General features: G+C 39.0%; 1 protein-coding gene across 1 annotated transcript; it reads right to left on the bottom strand.

Moving 5' to 3' along the window:
• Positions 1 to 831: 831 nt before the first annotated feature.
• LOC120293713 (ankyrin repeat-containing protein BDA1-like) lies at positions 832 to 2,483 on the bottom strand. Its single transcript, XM_039313434.1, has 2 exons — positions 1,908 to 2,483; positions 832 to 1,689 (listed from the first exon to the last, which is right to left on the bottom strand). Exons 1-2 carry the CDS (start codon positions 2,481 to 2,483, stop codon positions 832 to 834), a joined length of 1,434 nt encoding a protein of 477 aa, XP_039169368.1.
• Positions 2,484 to 15,398: the final 12,915 nt, after the last annotated feature.

The following is a 15,398-nucleotide window of genomic DNA, read 5'->3' as shown; positions in this document are numbered from 1 at the left end:
TGTTATTGGTTATTGTGATGTGAGATTCCTTTTAACTTTATATTATAGGCACAAAGTATCTATCTCTTTCAGGGTTTGAAAAGCTCGTGGAGTGATTGAGTGCTTTTGTTTAAAAGATTATTAGTCTAACTATTCTAATTCCCTAATTCACTTAACAAGCATAAACTTTTGATTGGATCCCAATTCTGCCTTGCATCTTTTCAATCTCATAAAAAATTATCAACTTTCACGTTTTTATCGAAATCCAGCCTGTTAATTGTCCGTCCAATGTTGCCGTTAAGGTTCAATGTGCCAATTCCATGTGCATTTCTCCCCCTCAACCCGTCATTGACGGCGCATAATTTTCAGCTTAATTAGATATATTTAAAGGAAAAACGTTTGTTCTTCCTATTTCCTTATGTTATTTTTATCCTTCTTCTTCCTTCTTTGCCACCTCCATTATGTTCTCTTTCCTATTTCCTTGCTTGGACCTCCATTGATTCTCCCACCTGCTCTAGCATAGAAATCCATTTTCAACCTCGCAAATATGTTTTACTACACTGCCAATCCATCTGAAGAAGCAAAGACCAAATGAGTACTTAGAATGGAACTTGAGTCACCATGTCTCAAAATCTCGACTACTACTCACAAAGTTACAAAACGTGATATAAACTCACAACACATTTTATTAGGGAGATACGATATAGCGAATCACTTGCAAACATCACACAATCAACTGCAGAGAATCGAGAACATCATTTTGATGTCTGACCTCGATGAACAAACTCCAATACCAATCTGCTAAAGGCTTGCATGTCTTAGCTCAACCTCAAGGAAAGAGAAATACCATCATCATTTACAACCATGACTTTTGTCCTTCTTCTTTGAGTCCTCATATGGCCTGTACATATCACCTAGGAGCAATCCAACAAGCCGTTCCAAGGAAAAATCTATTAGGTCTGCTAGCCACCGCTGTATCAGTAGAAGAACGAATGATATCATGAGTGGCAACAGGCGCAGAGCTTTCTTGGATGGACTTTTTTTACCAATCTTCGATAACAGCAGGGATAACGTGAAGCAAAAGTAAGTCAGAACCATTGCGACTAGGGACAGCCTGAGCGGCAACTTAATCGGCAGGTCGATGCGGTGGTGGATATCTCTGGTGAGGCAAATGATCATCTGGACCGACACCATGAATCCTAACGTGTTGCCGCCAAGGAAGAGACCGTACACCAAGCCTGCACCATAATATTCAGTCATGGAAGTATTGTTTGATAAGTGGTGGTCGACTTCTATTATCTTTGGAGGCTGAAGCACAGATTGGTAGGTCGCACTTGCGATGAGCACGGCGACGACCAATAGGGCGTTGCGGATGTCACCATACGACTCATTTCCTACATTTGAATTCTTCAATGGCAAACGTGGTGATGACTGTGGAGTATCTTTGACTGGTTCCTCCCCAGCTACTTCATGACTGTTAGCTCCATCGAAATCGTTGTCGTCTGGGACTGGGCTTGATGCAGGCAAGTTTGATCTTCCTCTCCCGTGTTCAGCTCCCGCTCGAACGAGGATTTCTCTGATCTCTCTATCTCCTGCTTCCCTTCGCGAGGGAGTTGAGACGTCTAGAGGTGTCAACCCACTGTTGTTCACGGCGTTCACCTCTACGACCTCAAACTCCACAGCATGCTTACAAAACAAGAAGTTCACCACCTGCAATTATTTTCCATTTTCCGGACATTAAGATTATACGGACAAACTTCAGGCATAGACGAGACATCCTTTATTCCAGTAATGATCAACATAGGCCCAATTCGATAAATTCCTTTGCCTAGAAGATCTTTGCATATGGTAGGGACACCAAATCAACGCCTTCACTGAAGTAATGCACAAAGAAAAGCGTGATAAAATTAGGGAATCGCGAGACTTGCCTCAAAATTTTTGCCAGCGGCAGCAAGATGCAAAGCGGTGTTGCCTTTGTGGTCCTTCCAATTGATCACCTGCTCCTTCTTGTGCTGCTTCAGATGGTCCACCAACACAACCACCACGTCAAACCGGTTGTTCTTCACAGCGAGGTGAAGCATGGTCTCCTCTCGAGCGGTCGTCTCTTCGACAGACTCAGGCGAAGCGGCAAGCAATACCTTCATGACATCGACCTTCCCGTTTGCAGCGGCATAATGTAAAGGGATTCTTCTCTCTCGTCCCTTCACGGAGCACAGGTGTGGACCCACTGTCAAGAGTTCCCTCACGATCTCGACATCACCTCGAGCAGCCGCGATGTGCAGCGGGCTGAAACCATCCGTGTTCACCTTTTCCGCAAGCTTTGGCATACGCTTCAGGAGCTCTCGAACGAAATCCAAATGGCCAGCCACACAGGCGACATGCAGCGGCGTGTGACCGGCTCCTTCAAGATCCATCTCCTCGAGGATGAGCTCATTGCTGCTGATCAAGTCTTCCAGCTCATGGACATTGCCCTTCCGAGCTGCTTCTAACATCCTTCGCTCCATTTGATCGGAACTAATGATGGCCTCTCTCTCTTTCTGGGAAACCTTTGGACTTGGATATCTGTTAAATTATATCGATCCATTTTATAGAGTTTTTCGAGCATCAAGGAGCGCATTGTTCAATGATGAAATAAGACTAGCAACAGCAAAGTTCCATTCACATTACCACCCATGATAACTCAGCTTTTCAGTAAAATAATGACAATATCAAAGCACAGATCCAACCAGTAGGACCACGAATTAAAGGAACACTTGCATTGAAATCGTGCGGCACGGGTTTGTGGGGGCAAGTCAGTTATTTTGGTCATAAAATCGCTTTTTAAATACATCGGAAATCAAGAAGAGAGAACATCTCGAAAACCCTCCTTAAGAATGTGGCATTTCTCTCAAAGCACCTCCGAGATGGGTGTTAGCCTCAAAGTAATCTCCTTAATTTGGTAATTTCGTTTCAATTGAATGGCCAAATCTCGCTGGCCACACAGATGTTCGCCGGACGACTACTTATGTCTGACATGCCATTGTCCACGCCATGGACAGGGGCATTTTTTGTCCGAAAGAAATTGCCTATGGGCCTCCCGCTCCGCTCGCTCTTCCGTTTGTACCACTCTCCGTGCCAGCTAAATAACAGAAAATTCAGTAGAAGAAATTTCTCATTTCTTCATTAGTAGAACGGGGAAATGTATAGAATAGGGACTTTAGTGGGATAAGTACACTAATGGTGCCATAAGTTGTGTACGGCGCTCACTTTGGTGCCAAAAGTTTCCGTCGGATCACTTAAGTGCAAAAAATTTGAAAACGCTCACTTTGGTGCCAACTCCGACGAAATTGGTCGGAAATCCGACGTGGCCTTTTTTATTAATTTTTGACGCCGACGTGGCTCGTCGGAGAGCTGAGTCAACATCCAAACACCAAAACAACGCCGTTTGGTGTCTCCCCCATTCGAAACCCTAATCTTTGGCTGTCGCCGTCCTCGACGGTCCTTGCGCTCGGCGGCCACGGCTTCAACCCCGACCTCGACCCCAACCCCGACGATGGCCACTCAACGGCAGCGGCTCTGACCTCGACCCCGACCCCGACCCCGACGATGGCCACTCGGTGGCCGTAGCTCCGACCTCGACCTCGACCCCGACCGCGACGATGGCCGCGGCTCAAACTCCGACCTCGACCCCGACGATGGCCACTCGACGGCCGTAGCTTCGACCCCGACCCCGACCCCGACCTCGATGATGGCCACTCGGCGGCTGCAGCTTCGACCCCGACTCCGACCCCAACCCCGACGACGGCCACGGCTTCGACCTCGCCGAAACCCTAATTTCTTCCCCATGTGGGCTAAACGGCGTCGTTTCCATGAAGCCATCCACGTAGGACGGCAAAACGACGCCGTTTTCTTAAGGAGGACCGAAAACGACGTCATTTAAAGGCTTATCAATTTTTTTTTTTAAAAAAAAAATCATTTTGGCCGGAATCTTTTGCCGGAGGCCGGAATCTTTCGCCGGTGGCACCAAAGTGAGCGTTTTTCCTCCGATTTGGCACTTAAGTGATCCGACAGAAACTTTTGGCACCAAAGTGAGCGCCGTACACAACTTATGGCACCATTAGTGTACTTATCCCGACTTTAGTACTTCATATTTAATGAAGGGCAATTTTTATTGTCCTAGGGTTGTGAAATGAAACGGCACCTTTCGAAGCACCTTTCTATGTCGTTTTGTCTTATCTTATTTTCTTTTCTTGGGGTCTGGTGTTTTGTTTTATCTCAAGAGGGCAAATTATCTAATGTCTCCTGGCGGCGGGAGTGAAGTCAATGCCATGGTCTTCATAGGCTAAAACTATTACGTCATAGTCATGACGTCACTTGCCTCCACAACATTATCACGTGAATTGTGTCGACGGATACAAATTGTGGAACTGCTTTGGGACCCCCATGTCATAATTTCCTTACTTTACGCATATTTAGGACAACAACGGGGCGTATTTGTATTTGTGTCGATGTCTATGTCTTAAAATGCACGTCATTTTCATATAAGATCTTTTGTCATTTTCAGAATTACTTTTACGTCGGCGCTAGCCAAATTAGAATATTATCATATCTTTAGGGTCTTGTCCCTCTTTTTATTATTATTTTCTTTAGTTGTTGTTTTGACTGTTTTCCCCCTACACTTTTTCATAGGGTAAAATCAGTTCAAATCTTTAGGAAACTTGAACTAAATCATTTACGTGTATTTTAGTTTTGAACCGAATAACGACCCAAACCAATTGGGTTTTCTGTTTTTTTTTTTGTTTTTTTGTTTTTTGGTAATACTAAGAAGAGTTTAGTGACAAATGGAAAATAGTGAGTAAATTGTAATATTAAGAAGAGGGCAATTTTCAGTTTGGTTCAGTAAATCGAATTGAAATAAAAAATGGTTACTTTTTTATTATTCGAACCAAGTCAAAATACACAAAAATTCAGTTTAGTCTAGTTTCGGTTCAGTTTTTATTTGATTTTGACACCCCAACTTTTCTAAGCCTGTTCATATTTATCACAGGTTGACCAAGCGAGTGAACTTTTGATCCTCGTTTATCTGTATCTTTTTTTTTTTTTTTCTCATTGAGATTCTAGGCGAGTATGTTATTTTGTGTAATGCTATATGCATCCAATTTAACCAATTGTGATTTCATAGAAATATCTGCCGAAAGATATTAAAGAGGCAGTATACCCGTCCATTGTATCCTCTGTCAATGCCAATCCTCATTTTTAGTTATTAGACGACACAAACTACAATGAAAACCTAACACATATCGAAAAGGTTCAATAGAGTTGACAGTTGAGCAAATCTCTATTATCTATTTACAAATGGAATTCGTGGTGGCTATGGATGAAATGGGATAGCTTGCCTTTGAGTTGAATTGTTTTGTAGTTTGTACATGGATGTTCCAGTAGCTTAATCCCTTGATTGTCTTTTGACCCACCGAAGGCACATTATCTATAGATCCTATACCCCAAGCCCATCCAGGCCACTGATCATATGGAGTCCATGGCAGCACTCACACTATCAATGATTTAGATGATGTTAGTCTACATTATATATGGTAGAAACATGCACAGGTAACACTTTTGCTAATACTGAAGCCTGGCCCAAACATATCGAGCTTGTTCACTCTAGTTTGATACACTAGTCCAAACTATAACAAATTTAGCCTTTCGCCCCTTGCTCAGTGACTAGCGAGGATTTATCCATGACCATCACCAGCCTAGAGTTGAAAGAAAAAAATAAAATAAAAAAAATAAAAAAAATTCAGAAATATTGCAAAAATTATATACATTAGCGCCAGCTTTGCCAAGTAAAATGTTCAGTGTTTATGTTATTGATTTCAAACTAAGGCTAGAAGGACTACATTGACAATATCAAAAGGTTTAGAATTACATTAGTCAAATTGAAAGATTTAGGATTGGTTTGGCCACCATACAATAGATTTATGACTTTTTTTTTTGGTAATATTCCAATTTGTCTTGAGGACAGACTCACTAGCAACTACCAAAGCTTCCGCAGCATACAACTTGATCTCTCTATAGAATCGAGCTTCCAAAGTTCCAAAGGTGTTGATTTTACTAGCTCTTATTTATGCAATCTCTGGAGTCTTTTAATTGAATATATATAAGTTTTGACACTGTTTAAAAATGTTAAATATGCTCAATTTTGATATATATATATATATATATATATATATATATATATATATATATATATGTCTCGATTGTAGATTATCTCTACTCACTTGAATTATCTTAGGTTTGGTTCCAATAAAAATGTAATCATTCAATTTGTCTCATTTTCCCTTTTTAGTTGGGGTTTGTCCTCGTGAAAACATTATCCCACATCTCTTGATAACTGATCATATATATTTTTTATATTCATATGATTTCCTTATATCTATCCATTTAAATTTTTTAGAATGAGATTTCTAGCATAGCACAGGAAGTGGGAGGGACTGATGACTAGTGACAAGTGTAAAAAGTCTGACTGCGTTCTCGGTTTTAAAGTATGAATTACGAAGCGTGAAAGTTTCAGCATTTCTAAATGCAATTATGACACAACAAAACTATATCAAATAAATCCTCCCATCTCTATTTTCAAGCATAGGAGGCTAGAAGAGAAAAACCCTCAGTTCGGGTTGGTTTTAGGTTCAGCTGCTGACTCGTCTCTCAATCATGTACCGCAGGGAGCTACAAATAATTGGAATTTTCACCTCCAAAAAGCCCTCATCAGATTAACACAAAATGAAAGGAGAAAAACAAAAAAGCCAGAACAGAAGCTAGAATGTGTTTAGCGTGGTTGAGCTTCTTAAATGTTATTGGCCAGCACGAATCCTCCAATTTCAATAAAGCATGCATGTCGTGCCATAACAAAATATTTGGGAAAATCTTCCCATGGTTGGTGACAGCCATCACTTTTCATAAAGTGACCAAATGACAAGAAAGGAATAAACTTGAAGGAGTATCGAAGGAGTAATTTTAATTCCTCTCTCTCTCTTTCTCTCAAATTACTCCCTCTCATAAAGTGACCAAATGACAAGAAAAGAATAAACTTGAAGGAGTATCGAAGGAGTAATTTTAATTCTCTCTCTCTCTCTCTCTCTCAAATTACTCCCTCTCATAAAGTGACCAAATGACGAGAAAAGAATAAACTTGAAGGAGTATCAAGGAGTAATTTTAATTCATCTCTCTCTCTCTCTCTCTCTCTCTCTCTCTCTCTCTCAAATTACTCCCTCTCATAAAGTGACCAAATGACAAGAAAAGAATAAACTTGAAGGAGTATCAAGGAGTAATTTTAATTCCTCTCTCTCTCTCTCTCTCTCTCTCTCTCTCTCTCTCTCTCTCTCTCTCTCTCGGGAGTATCAAGGAGTAATTTAATTCCTCTCTCTCTCTCTCTCTCTCTCTCTCTCTCTCTCTCTCTCTCAAATTACTCCCTCTCATAAAGTGACCAAATGACAAGAAAAGAATAAACTTGAAGGAGTATCAAGGAGTAATTTTAATTCCTCTCTCTCTCTCTCTCTCTCTCAATGGCCGTCACCTATTGCTCAGCGGTCTTTGTTGTTAGTCCCAAGTCGCCTGACCAATTCTACCGGCTGCTCTTCACCGGCTTTGCGCCATTCATGGAGTTATTTGAGTGGTTTTGTTCATTACTCTATCTATTTTAATACCTCATTAACTTTCAATCGAATCTCAATTCTGCCTCAAACTTTTTAAATTTTATAAAAAAAAATTACAAATTTTCACTTTTTATCAAAATCTTGCCCCCATAAATTCTTTGTCCAATGTTGCCGTTAAAGTCAATGTGTCAATTTCATATGCACGTCTTTCTCTCCATTCATGTGTCATTGATGACGTGGAATTTCAGCTAAACTAGATGTTATTAAAACAAAAACCTTTGTTCTTTCTATTTCCTTATGTTCACTTTCTTCTTCTTCCTTCCTTGCACCCTCCATTATGTTCTTTTTTCTATGTCTTTGCTCGACCTCCATTAATTCTTCCACCTTCTTTGACAGAGAAATTCATTCTCAACCTCCCAAAGATGTTTTACTTCGCGGCCAATCCATCTGGAGAAGCAAAGACCAAATGAATATTGAGAACAAACTCACCCAACAACATCGTAAAATCTCAACTGCTACATGTGAAGTTACAAACGTTGTATAAATTCTCAACACAATTTATTAGGGAGATACAATACAGCGGATATTCCATCACCACTGTGGTCGCCTTTCGTTGAGAGTTACCCGCGTCCTATGTTGCCAAGCGTCATCTCGAACAAGATACATAAAATATACAATTTCTTGTCTAAAACACGTGTCATGTTACTCAAACAACACGTATGTGTTGAAAACGTAAATATAGAGCCATCGTTCATGCATGCATATGACAAGGAGAGTAACTCAATAAAATCCAAGCATTCGTATCTCATTTCAAAATCCTGACATTTGAACCATTTTATATCAATAAAGTTACTCAAGTAAATCCAACCACCTATGACACAAGTTCAACCTATCAAAATAGGCACAACAATCTTTTCACTTGAGTAACCTACATACGATGAATAAAATTTGGCCGAAACAATCAACATAAGTCGAAAATGGGCACATTGGGAAAGTGACCATGTTCAGCTTGCGCACCATACTTTGCTGCTTTGGTTCTCGCACCACGGGTTTTGTTTTTGAGCAAGCCGCACATCATTTCGAAGTAACTTATAACATGTTACATTCGTTTCTTCTCTACTTATAAAGTTTATCCCTAAAATCTACATTTGCGATACTCGAAGTTATCCTGACGTGTCGGCAGTATGTTGCTTGATAGCTGATTTTACATATGATGCTTTTTTTTTTTGGTCGAAATTTTACATATGATGCTTATCTGTCATTATTTGCCACTAGCCGGGGTACCGTCCTTGATTTCTTTTGCAAGCTGTATTACTAGTCTTTTTGTGTGTACTACGTTGCATGCACAGAATCAGGGATTAGATTAAAGCTTTTATTATTATTATTATTATTATTATTATTATTATTATTATTATTATTATTATTATTATTATTATTATTATTATTATTATTATTATTATTATTATTATTATTATTATTATTATTTGAAATCAGATTATTTTTTCTATAGCTTCAATTTGCAAATAAATACATCAAGTACATAAAAAAAGAAAAAGAAAAAGTAAGTCCTTTCGTTACTCTCTTGTGTTTGTCCTGTGATTATTATAGTGAAAGGGGAAGAGTGGCTAATATTTTCTTTAAGATGATTTTGCATATAAAAAAATGCATCTATCAACGCACTTGAGACTAAATAATATCATTCAAGTGACTGAAGTGATTCGATTGAAATAGCTTTCTTGTTTTGGCCATAATTGATGTGGTTTTAGAGTGCACTTTTTTGTTTAAGGAAAAAAATGGAAATAACTTGTTCGCTTTCCAAATAAAATTTAATGTATTTTAAATTCAAATTATAAAAAAAAAAGAAATAAATTATATGTGAATCTAAATGTCAATATTTATGTACTTTGTAAAATCTCATATGAAATGGTTGCGATGCTATTTAATTTCAGATTTATTCTTCATCAAAGTTGCATATATGAGTTGAATGACAAGTCATTTAGCGAATTATCATATCTGATGTTCTTCTTCCAAGAACGTTTTGGATGTGGGTTGTCAGTTTTCCTTTTCATCAACTCTTCACGAGTGCCTCCAACAACAATCCTAACGCTGAGCACGTTCATGTTGCAACTTGTACATGCGAACAATCAGCTCACAACCTAAACGTCAAAGAATGGAAATAGAAATAAAAAGGAACGATGGGTTTTCACCTAACTCTCTTTGAGAATAATTACCGAATCAGGCATATATTTTGAAAGAAAAGTTAATTGTAAAAAAAAATTCTTATATACCCTTGATATAGCAAGTGAATAGTGTTTTAAAAAAAAAAAAAAACTGGTGAAGAAAGTGGTTCGGTTTCCATGAAATATGAGTGGTCAAGAATGCTTTGTTATTGGCAAAAAAATGATGGCGCCGTTAGCATAGTATATCCCTGTTTTAAATTATGATGATCTCAATTGCGTGGTTATACTCCATAACATTATTGGTGGCTCAAGCCACTTAGATAATTGGTAAGTAGAATCCAAACTATATGCTCCTCGGAGGAAAGTTCGGACTCGTTTTCAACTTTCTTGTGATAAATACATTTATGAAGAATGCCGTAGAATTCCTCGTATCTGTAGGATCTTATAACCATGTTTAGGAAGCTGTCTAATCCGGAAGCAGATCCTCTCTTGCCTACCACAGGCCACATCATCCGTGACACACTTTAACGGTTGAACCATGTCAATCTTTGTTTCTCTCTCTCTCCATCTCTCTCCCCATATTATTTCTCTCTAATTCTCCTCCAACCCAACGCTAGCTTATAAAACCGTTGAGATCCAGGCGAGGTCTCGACAGCAGCACCAGCTCTATATTTAGAATGGTTAATAATGATTTCATAAAATCTCGGTGGTGACACGGCAAAGGCAATGATGAAAGCACGGAGAGATGGAGGAAGAGGCCAATAGCCAGCGAGCTAGATCTGACAGCACTGCAGAAAAGTGGGTGTGTGGTTGGTAGCAAATTAGCAATGAATTCGCGTCCGTCTTATTTAGTTAAAGATTCTGTAACTTTAAAAATGAAATGAACGCGCCCACTTGTATTTTCAAGGATTGGATGCTAGAAGAGAGGAGAAAATCCGCAATTGGGGTTCGCTTCAGGTTCAGCAGCTAAGGCCATATTTGGTAACCATTCAAACAATACCAGATTCTATTCTTTTGTTCTTGGGAGTAGTTTTGGAATAGAATTGTGTTCGGTAAAATTTTTGTTTTCAAGAACAAGTTTCTATTTTTTTGTTCCTGGAACTAGATTTGGAACATAATAATAATAAAAAAAAAGTTGATTCTTGTTCCCGAGAACAAATTTAAGAATCAAGCCCATATTTTCTCTTTTTCTTTCATTTTCTTCTTCTTCATCTACGGCCACCGCCGTGGTTGCCATTCGCTGCTATCCACCATTCGCTGCCCATCGCTACTAGTCACCGGCAACTGGTTCGGCAAGCTTGTTAGAGGCAAGCCCAACCATTGGCGAGGCTCTCCCACCCTCGCTGATGGCTAGGTGGGCCTCGCCTAGCTGCCGACGAGGCACGATCGACGAGGGTCGGGCTTGCCGAGGGCCGTGATGCTCCGGTGAGGTCACCGGCTCTCGTCTAGCCGGACCGGTGACCGGCCACTTGAAGAAGAAGAATAGGAAAGATAAAGGAAAAAAAGAAAAGAAAAAAAAGAAAAAAAGAGGAAAATTATTTAAAAATTAAAAGAAAATAATTTGTAGTAGAAATTTTGAGCACAGTACTAAACGCAATTCTATTCCAAAATCAGAAATTTTGAATAATTACCAAATGGCTTAAAATGCTTAGAAATTGTTTTCAGGAATAGAATCAAAATGAATAATTTTTTATCAGAAATTGTTCCCGGGAACAGAATCGTTACCAAACGTGCCCTGACTCACCTCTCAACCATCTACCCTAGGGAAACTACAAATGATTGGACTCTTTCACCTCCAAAAGGTCCTCATCGAATCGACAAAAATAAATGAAAAGCAAAAGGCCACTTGAAACTAGAACGTCTTTTGATGGATTGAGCCTTTTGAAAATATACTGGGGCAATACAGTCCCTCCAATGACGATGAAGCCTTGCATGTGCGTCCTACGACAAAACATTCTGCAGACTCTTTTCATGGTCACGGCCATCACTTTCTATTTGACTAAATTGCCAGAAAAGTCCATTATTTTCTTCAAAAATGTTTTCCCGGGAAATATCATCGGAGTTCACCTCCTCTCTCTCCAATGGCAAATCATCCAGAGAGCCCGATGAAATTGATCAAGGTGTTGCTCAACCACCACGGCCGTGACTCCCCAACAGAGGTCCACAACGTCCTCCTCGTGGTCGCCACCCTCATCGCAGCCGTCACCTTCCAGACTGGGGTCACTTCCCCGCAAAACACTCGGGGTGGCATCTGGTAGGACAGCTCCAGTGACCACCTCCCCCGGCAGGCCATTTACGCCTTCCAATAAGGACCTTTCTTGTCCTCCATCTACCTCATCATCTCTCTCACCTGGGCTTCCCGTTCTTCCTCGAGGTCAAGGTGGCCACTGTGTCGATGGCTGCCACTCCCAACTCGCCGGAACAGTTGCAGGACAGCTCTTCACCAGCTTCGTGCCATTCTTGCTCAGGACGCTGGTCCAGATGGGCAAGTATTACGTGTGGGCTATGTCCGAGTGAACTTCATCAAGTAGGAGGTGCAGTTTACTCTCGATTAATTAATTAGTTTGTTTAGTTCTAATCTAATATTCAGCCTCATCTTGCTCTGGGGATCAAGTACAGTGTGATGACTTTGTGGGAATAATTTAATTTTGTCAGAATTAATTTGTTCAATTTGGATCATATCTTCTTTAGGCAATTTTACTTTTTACATGCTTGTGCAAAATTTCTAATTCTAACTCTTTTTCTTTTATATTTTGAATTCACCAAAATAAATGACAAAATCATGACGATTTGTCAATATGATTTAGATGTTTCTTTATCTATTTTATATATCATTTTTGATAAACTTCAGAGCATAAACAATGAAAAGTCCGTGAATGGATAATCATTAAATTCTATCCTATCCTTAAAAGTCATTTAATGTACGAACTATTCTATGGATAAATTATATTTTAATCTATGAATAAATTTACATTACACTTTATTATGATTGCTCGTGAATTACACAAAGATTTAGATTGGGTGGTATATTTACAATTATTCATAAGAACAACGAAGTATATGTGCGAAGCGTGCTCATGCCTTCCAGTTTCATAAATAAACTATTCTATGGACGGTAAAAAAATGATGATGATTATTGAGCTCATTCCTTTAGCAACGCTCGAGCTTTTTCAAGCTAAATTGGCAAATTACAAAGAATGAGTGCCGTCTTGATGTTGAGAGAGTTGGCATTAATGATGAGTATTGTGACTCGACTACAAACATTGAGTTAAGATGAAGATTTGTGTGAATATGCCTTTCGAGTTCAAGCGGCTCAAATAAAACTTGACTCGGAATTAATCAGGAAAATCTGGATTGTTGCCACTATCTTTAGGTGCGTGAAAAAAACTAGGAAATGAACTTCCAATTGTAGCCAGCAAAAATCTTCAAGAACTTCCCTTCAAGGTTCGGTCAACCCCATCTTTAGGGGCCCACTCATTGTTTGAACATATATCTTTGAAGTTTGTGAGGTTGATATATATATTTGCAAAATATTATTGATTTAGGTATACTTTATGGTTGCAAAATACTCAAGCTTGAGAGTGATTGTAACTCTACGATATGTAATTTATTAGTAAGTTTTATGCAACTAACTCTTCCATGAAACATATATTGTCACTCAAATCGAATCATGCAAAACTCTCGTGCTCTTTCTTATTTTTCATTGAATTCTTTAGTAATCTGATTTCTCATGTTTGACTTTAATAGTAAGATTCATTAGCTTTCGCATTTTTTTGTGGTAAGATCGAACAAAAGGAGTATGAATTAAAAAAAAGAAAAAAAAGACCTGCATTGAATTCGTGCGCATGCGTTTTTGGCCAATGGGTCGTTCATCTGGTCATTAAATGGCTTTTTAATCCATCAGAAATTAAGAAGTGAGAAAAGTTTCAAAAAACTCTTGAAGTGGAGCATTTTTCTCAAAGTACCTCTTGATTGGTGTCTGTCTCAAAGTTGCCCATGAAATTGACGATGTGGAATTTCAGCTCAATTAGATACTTAATAAAAAGCATAATTTTTCCATCTTAGTTTTCTTTCGTTCTTTCTGTCTTCTTGTTTGTTTCCTGCAAACTCCATTAATAGAGGTGCTAGAGCTCAAATTGGATTCGCACAACCTTGGTGTGGAGTCGCGCAACCCCTGATCATGACCTGAAATTTGAGGTTGCAGTTGGGTCTATAGAGTTTTGAGGATGGCTGAGTGAAGATGGTGGCCGTTAAAAATGCCTTCTTGAAGCTTGAAAAGTTGGAACAAGAAATAAGGGTCTCGGACGAGCTCACAGGAGATTTTTTGGACAACTGCCAACCATTGCGGAGGGGTTGTTGGAGGTCGTGGTGCGGCGTCAAAGGTCTCGGTGGCGATGGGTGAGGCCCCGTGAAGTTGTGGTGGAGAGAGGCCATGTAAAGAAGATTATGAACATAGATGAGGAGAAGCATGAGCTTGACAATCAATCTAGGTCCCAATGTGTGAAAAAGTTCAACTTAAAAGCCTAAACTAATAAGTACAAGAGACATGTATATAAAATAGCATAAAACTCATAGATGAATGTGGTGAGATACTTTCAATACCCTACGTCCCTCCCTCCCTCCTCTCTCTCTCTCTCTCTCTAGATCTGGCATGTGGGGCCATACATATGAAACAAATTAAAGCATGACTTGACTCTAACGCCATATAAAGAATATGCAGAAGAAATAATTGTGTTATATAAACATGTTCAATAAGGCAAATTAAAGCATGACTTGACTCTAACGCCATGTAAAAATATGCAGAAGAAATAATTGTGTTATATATACATGTTCAATAAGGCTATAGAAGATGACTAAGTTAGCAAGATATCAAGATATTACAATATTGATTTACGATCAATTAGAATCGATTAATGATATGAATAATCAAATGAGATATATGCACAATCCTAAGAATTAAGGGAGATTTGTAAAATCAAGAGAGATATACAGAATTTTCGAGTTATTGTAAGTAGAACAAGAACGAGGGATCACGATACAAAAGGTCATCCATGTTGTAGTTCCTTCTCTTTCATCATTAAGAGCTTGCATTTGTGCATCACCTTATTATCATAGGAACTGAGGGAACCTATTGAAGAGATGGAATAGATGTGGTTAAGTGAAGCTGAACTCACTTAGGTTGTCGATAAGCAAAATAGAAATATAATTTGATGTTGTGGCTTTTGACCTTTTATTGTTATAGCTCATCATCCTATGTCATGTGAAACTAGGGTGTCAACTGGTGAGATTGAATAGGAGCTAAGATAGAAGGCAAATAAGAGAGTTTAAGATGAAAATCATTGATACAAATTTGAGCTCTAGTAGCTCTGGCTCCATTAATGGAGGTAGCAAGGAACACAAAAGAGAAAGAAAATAAGGAAATATAAAAAATATTTTTTCTATAAAAGAAATATCGAATTGAGCGGAAAAGAGACATGAACACGTGAAATTGACATGCAAACCTTTAGTGGCAATATTGGATGAATACTTTAGGGAGCTAAGATTCAAGTACGGAGCAAGAGTTGATGATTTTTTTCATGAGAGAGAGTTCGGGCCAAAATAAAGATTC

The sequence above is a fragment of the Eucalyptus grandis genome, chromosome 5 (assembly GCF_016545825.1).
Source record: "Eucalyptus grandis isolate ANBG69807.140 chromosome 5, ASM1654582v1, whole genome shotgun sequence".
Lineage (NCBI taxonomy): Eukaryota > Viridiplantae > Streptophyta > Magnoliopsida > Myrtales > Myrtaceae > Eucalyptus > Eucalyptus grandis.
This window is presented reverse-complemented; position numbering and strand designations above follow the sequence as displayed.

Bases quoted from the DNA above. Each gene is read 5' to 3' on its own strand.
- LOC120293713 (XM_039313434.1), bottom strand. From the start codon at position 2,483: ATGGAGCGAAGGATGTTAGAAGCAGCTCGGAAGGGCAATGTCCATGAG. The intron at 1,690-1,907 runs GCAAGTCTCGCG...AAATAATTGCAG, and splicing joins CCGCTGGCAAAAATTTTGAG to GTGGTGAACTTCTTGTTTTG.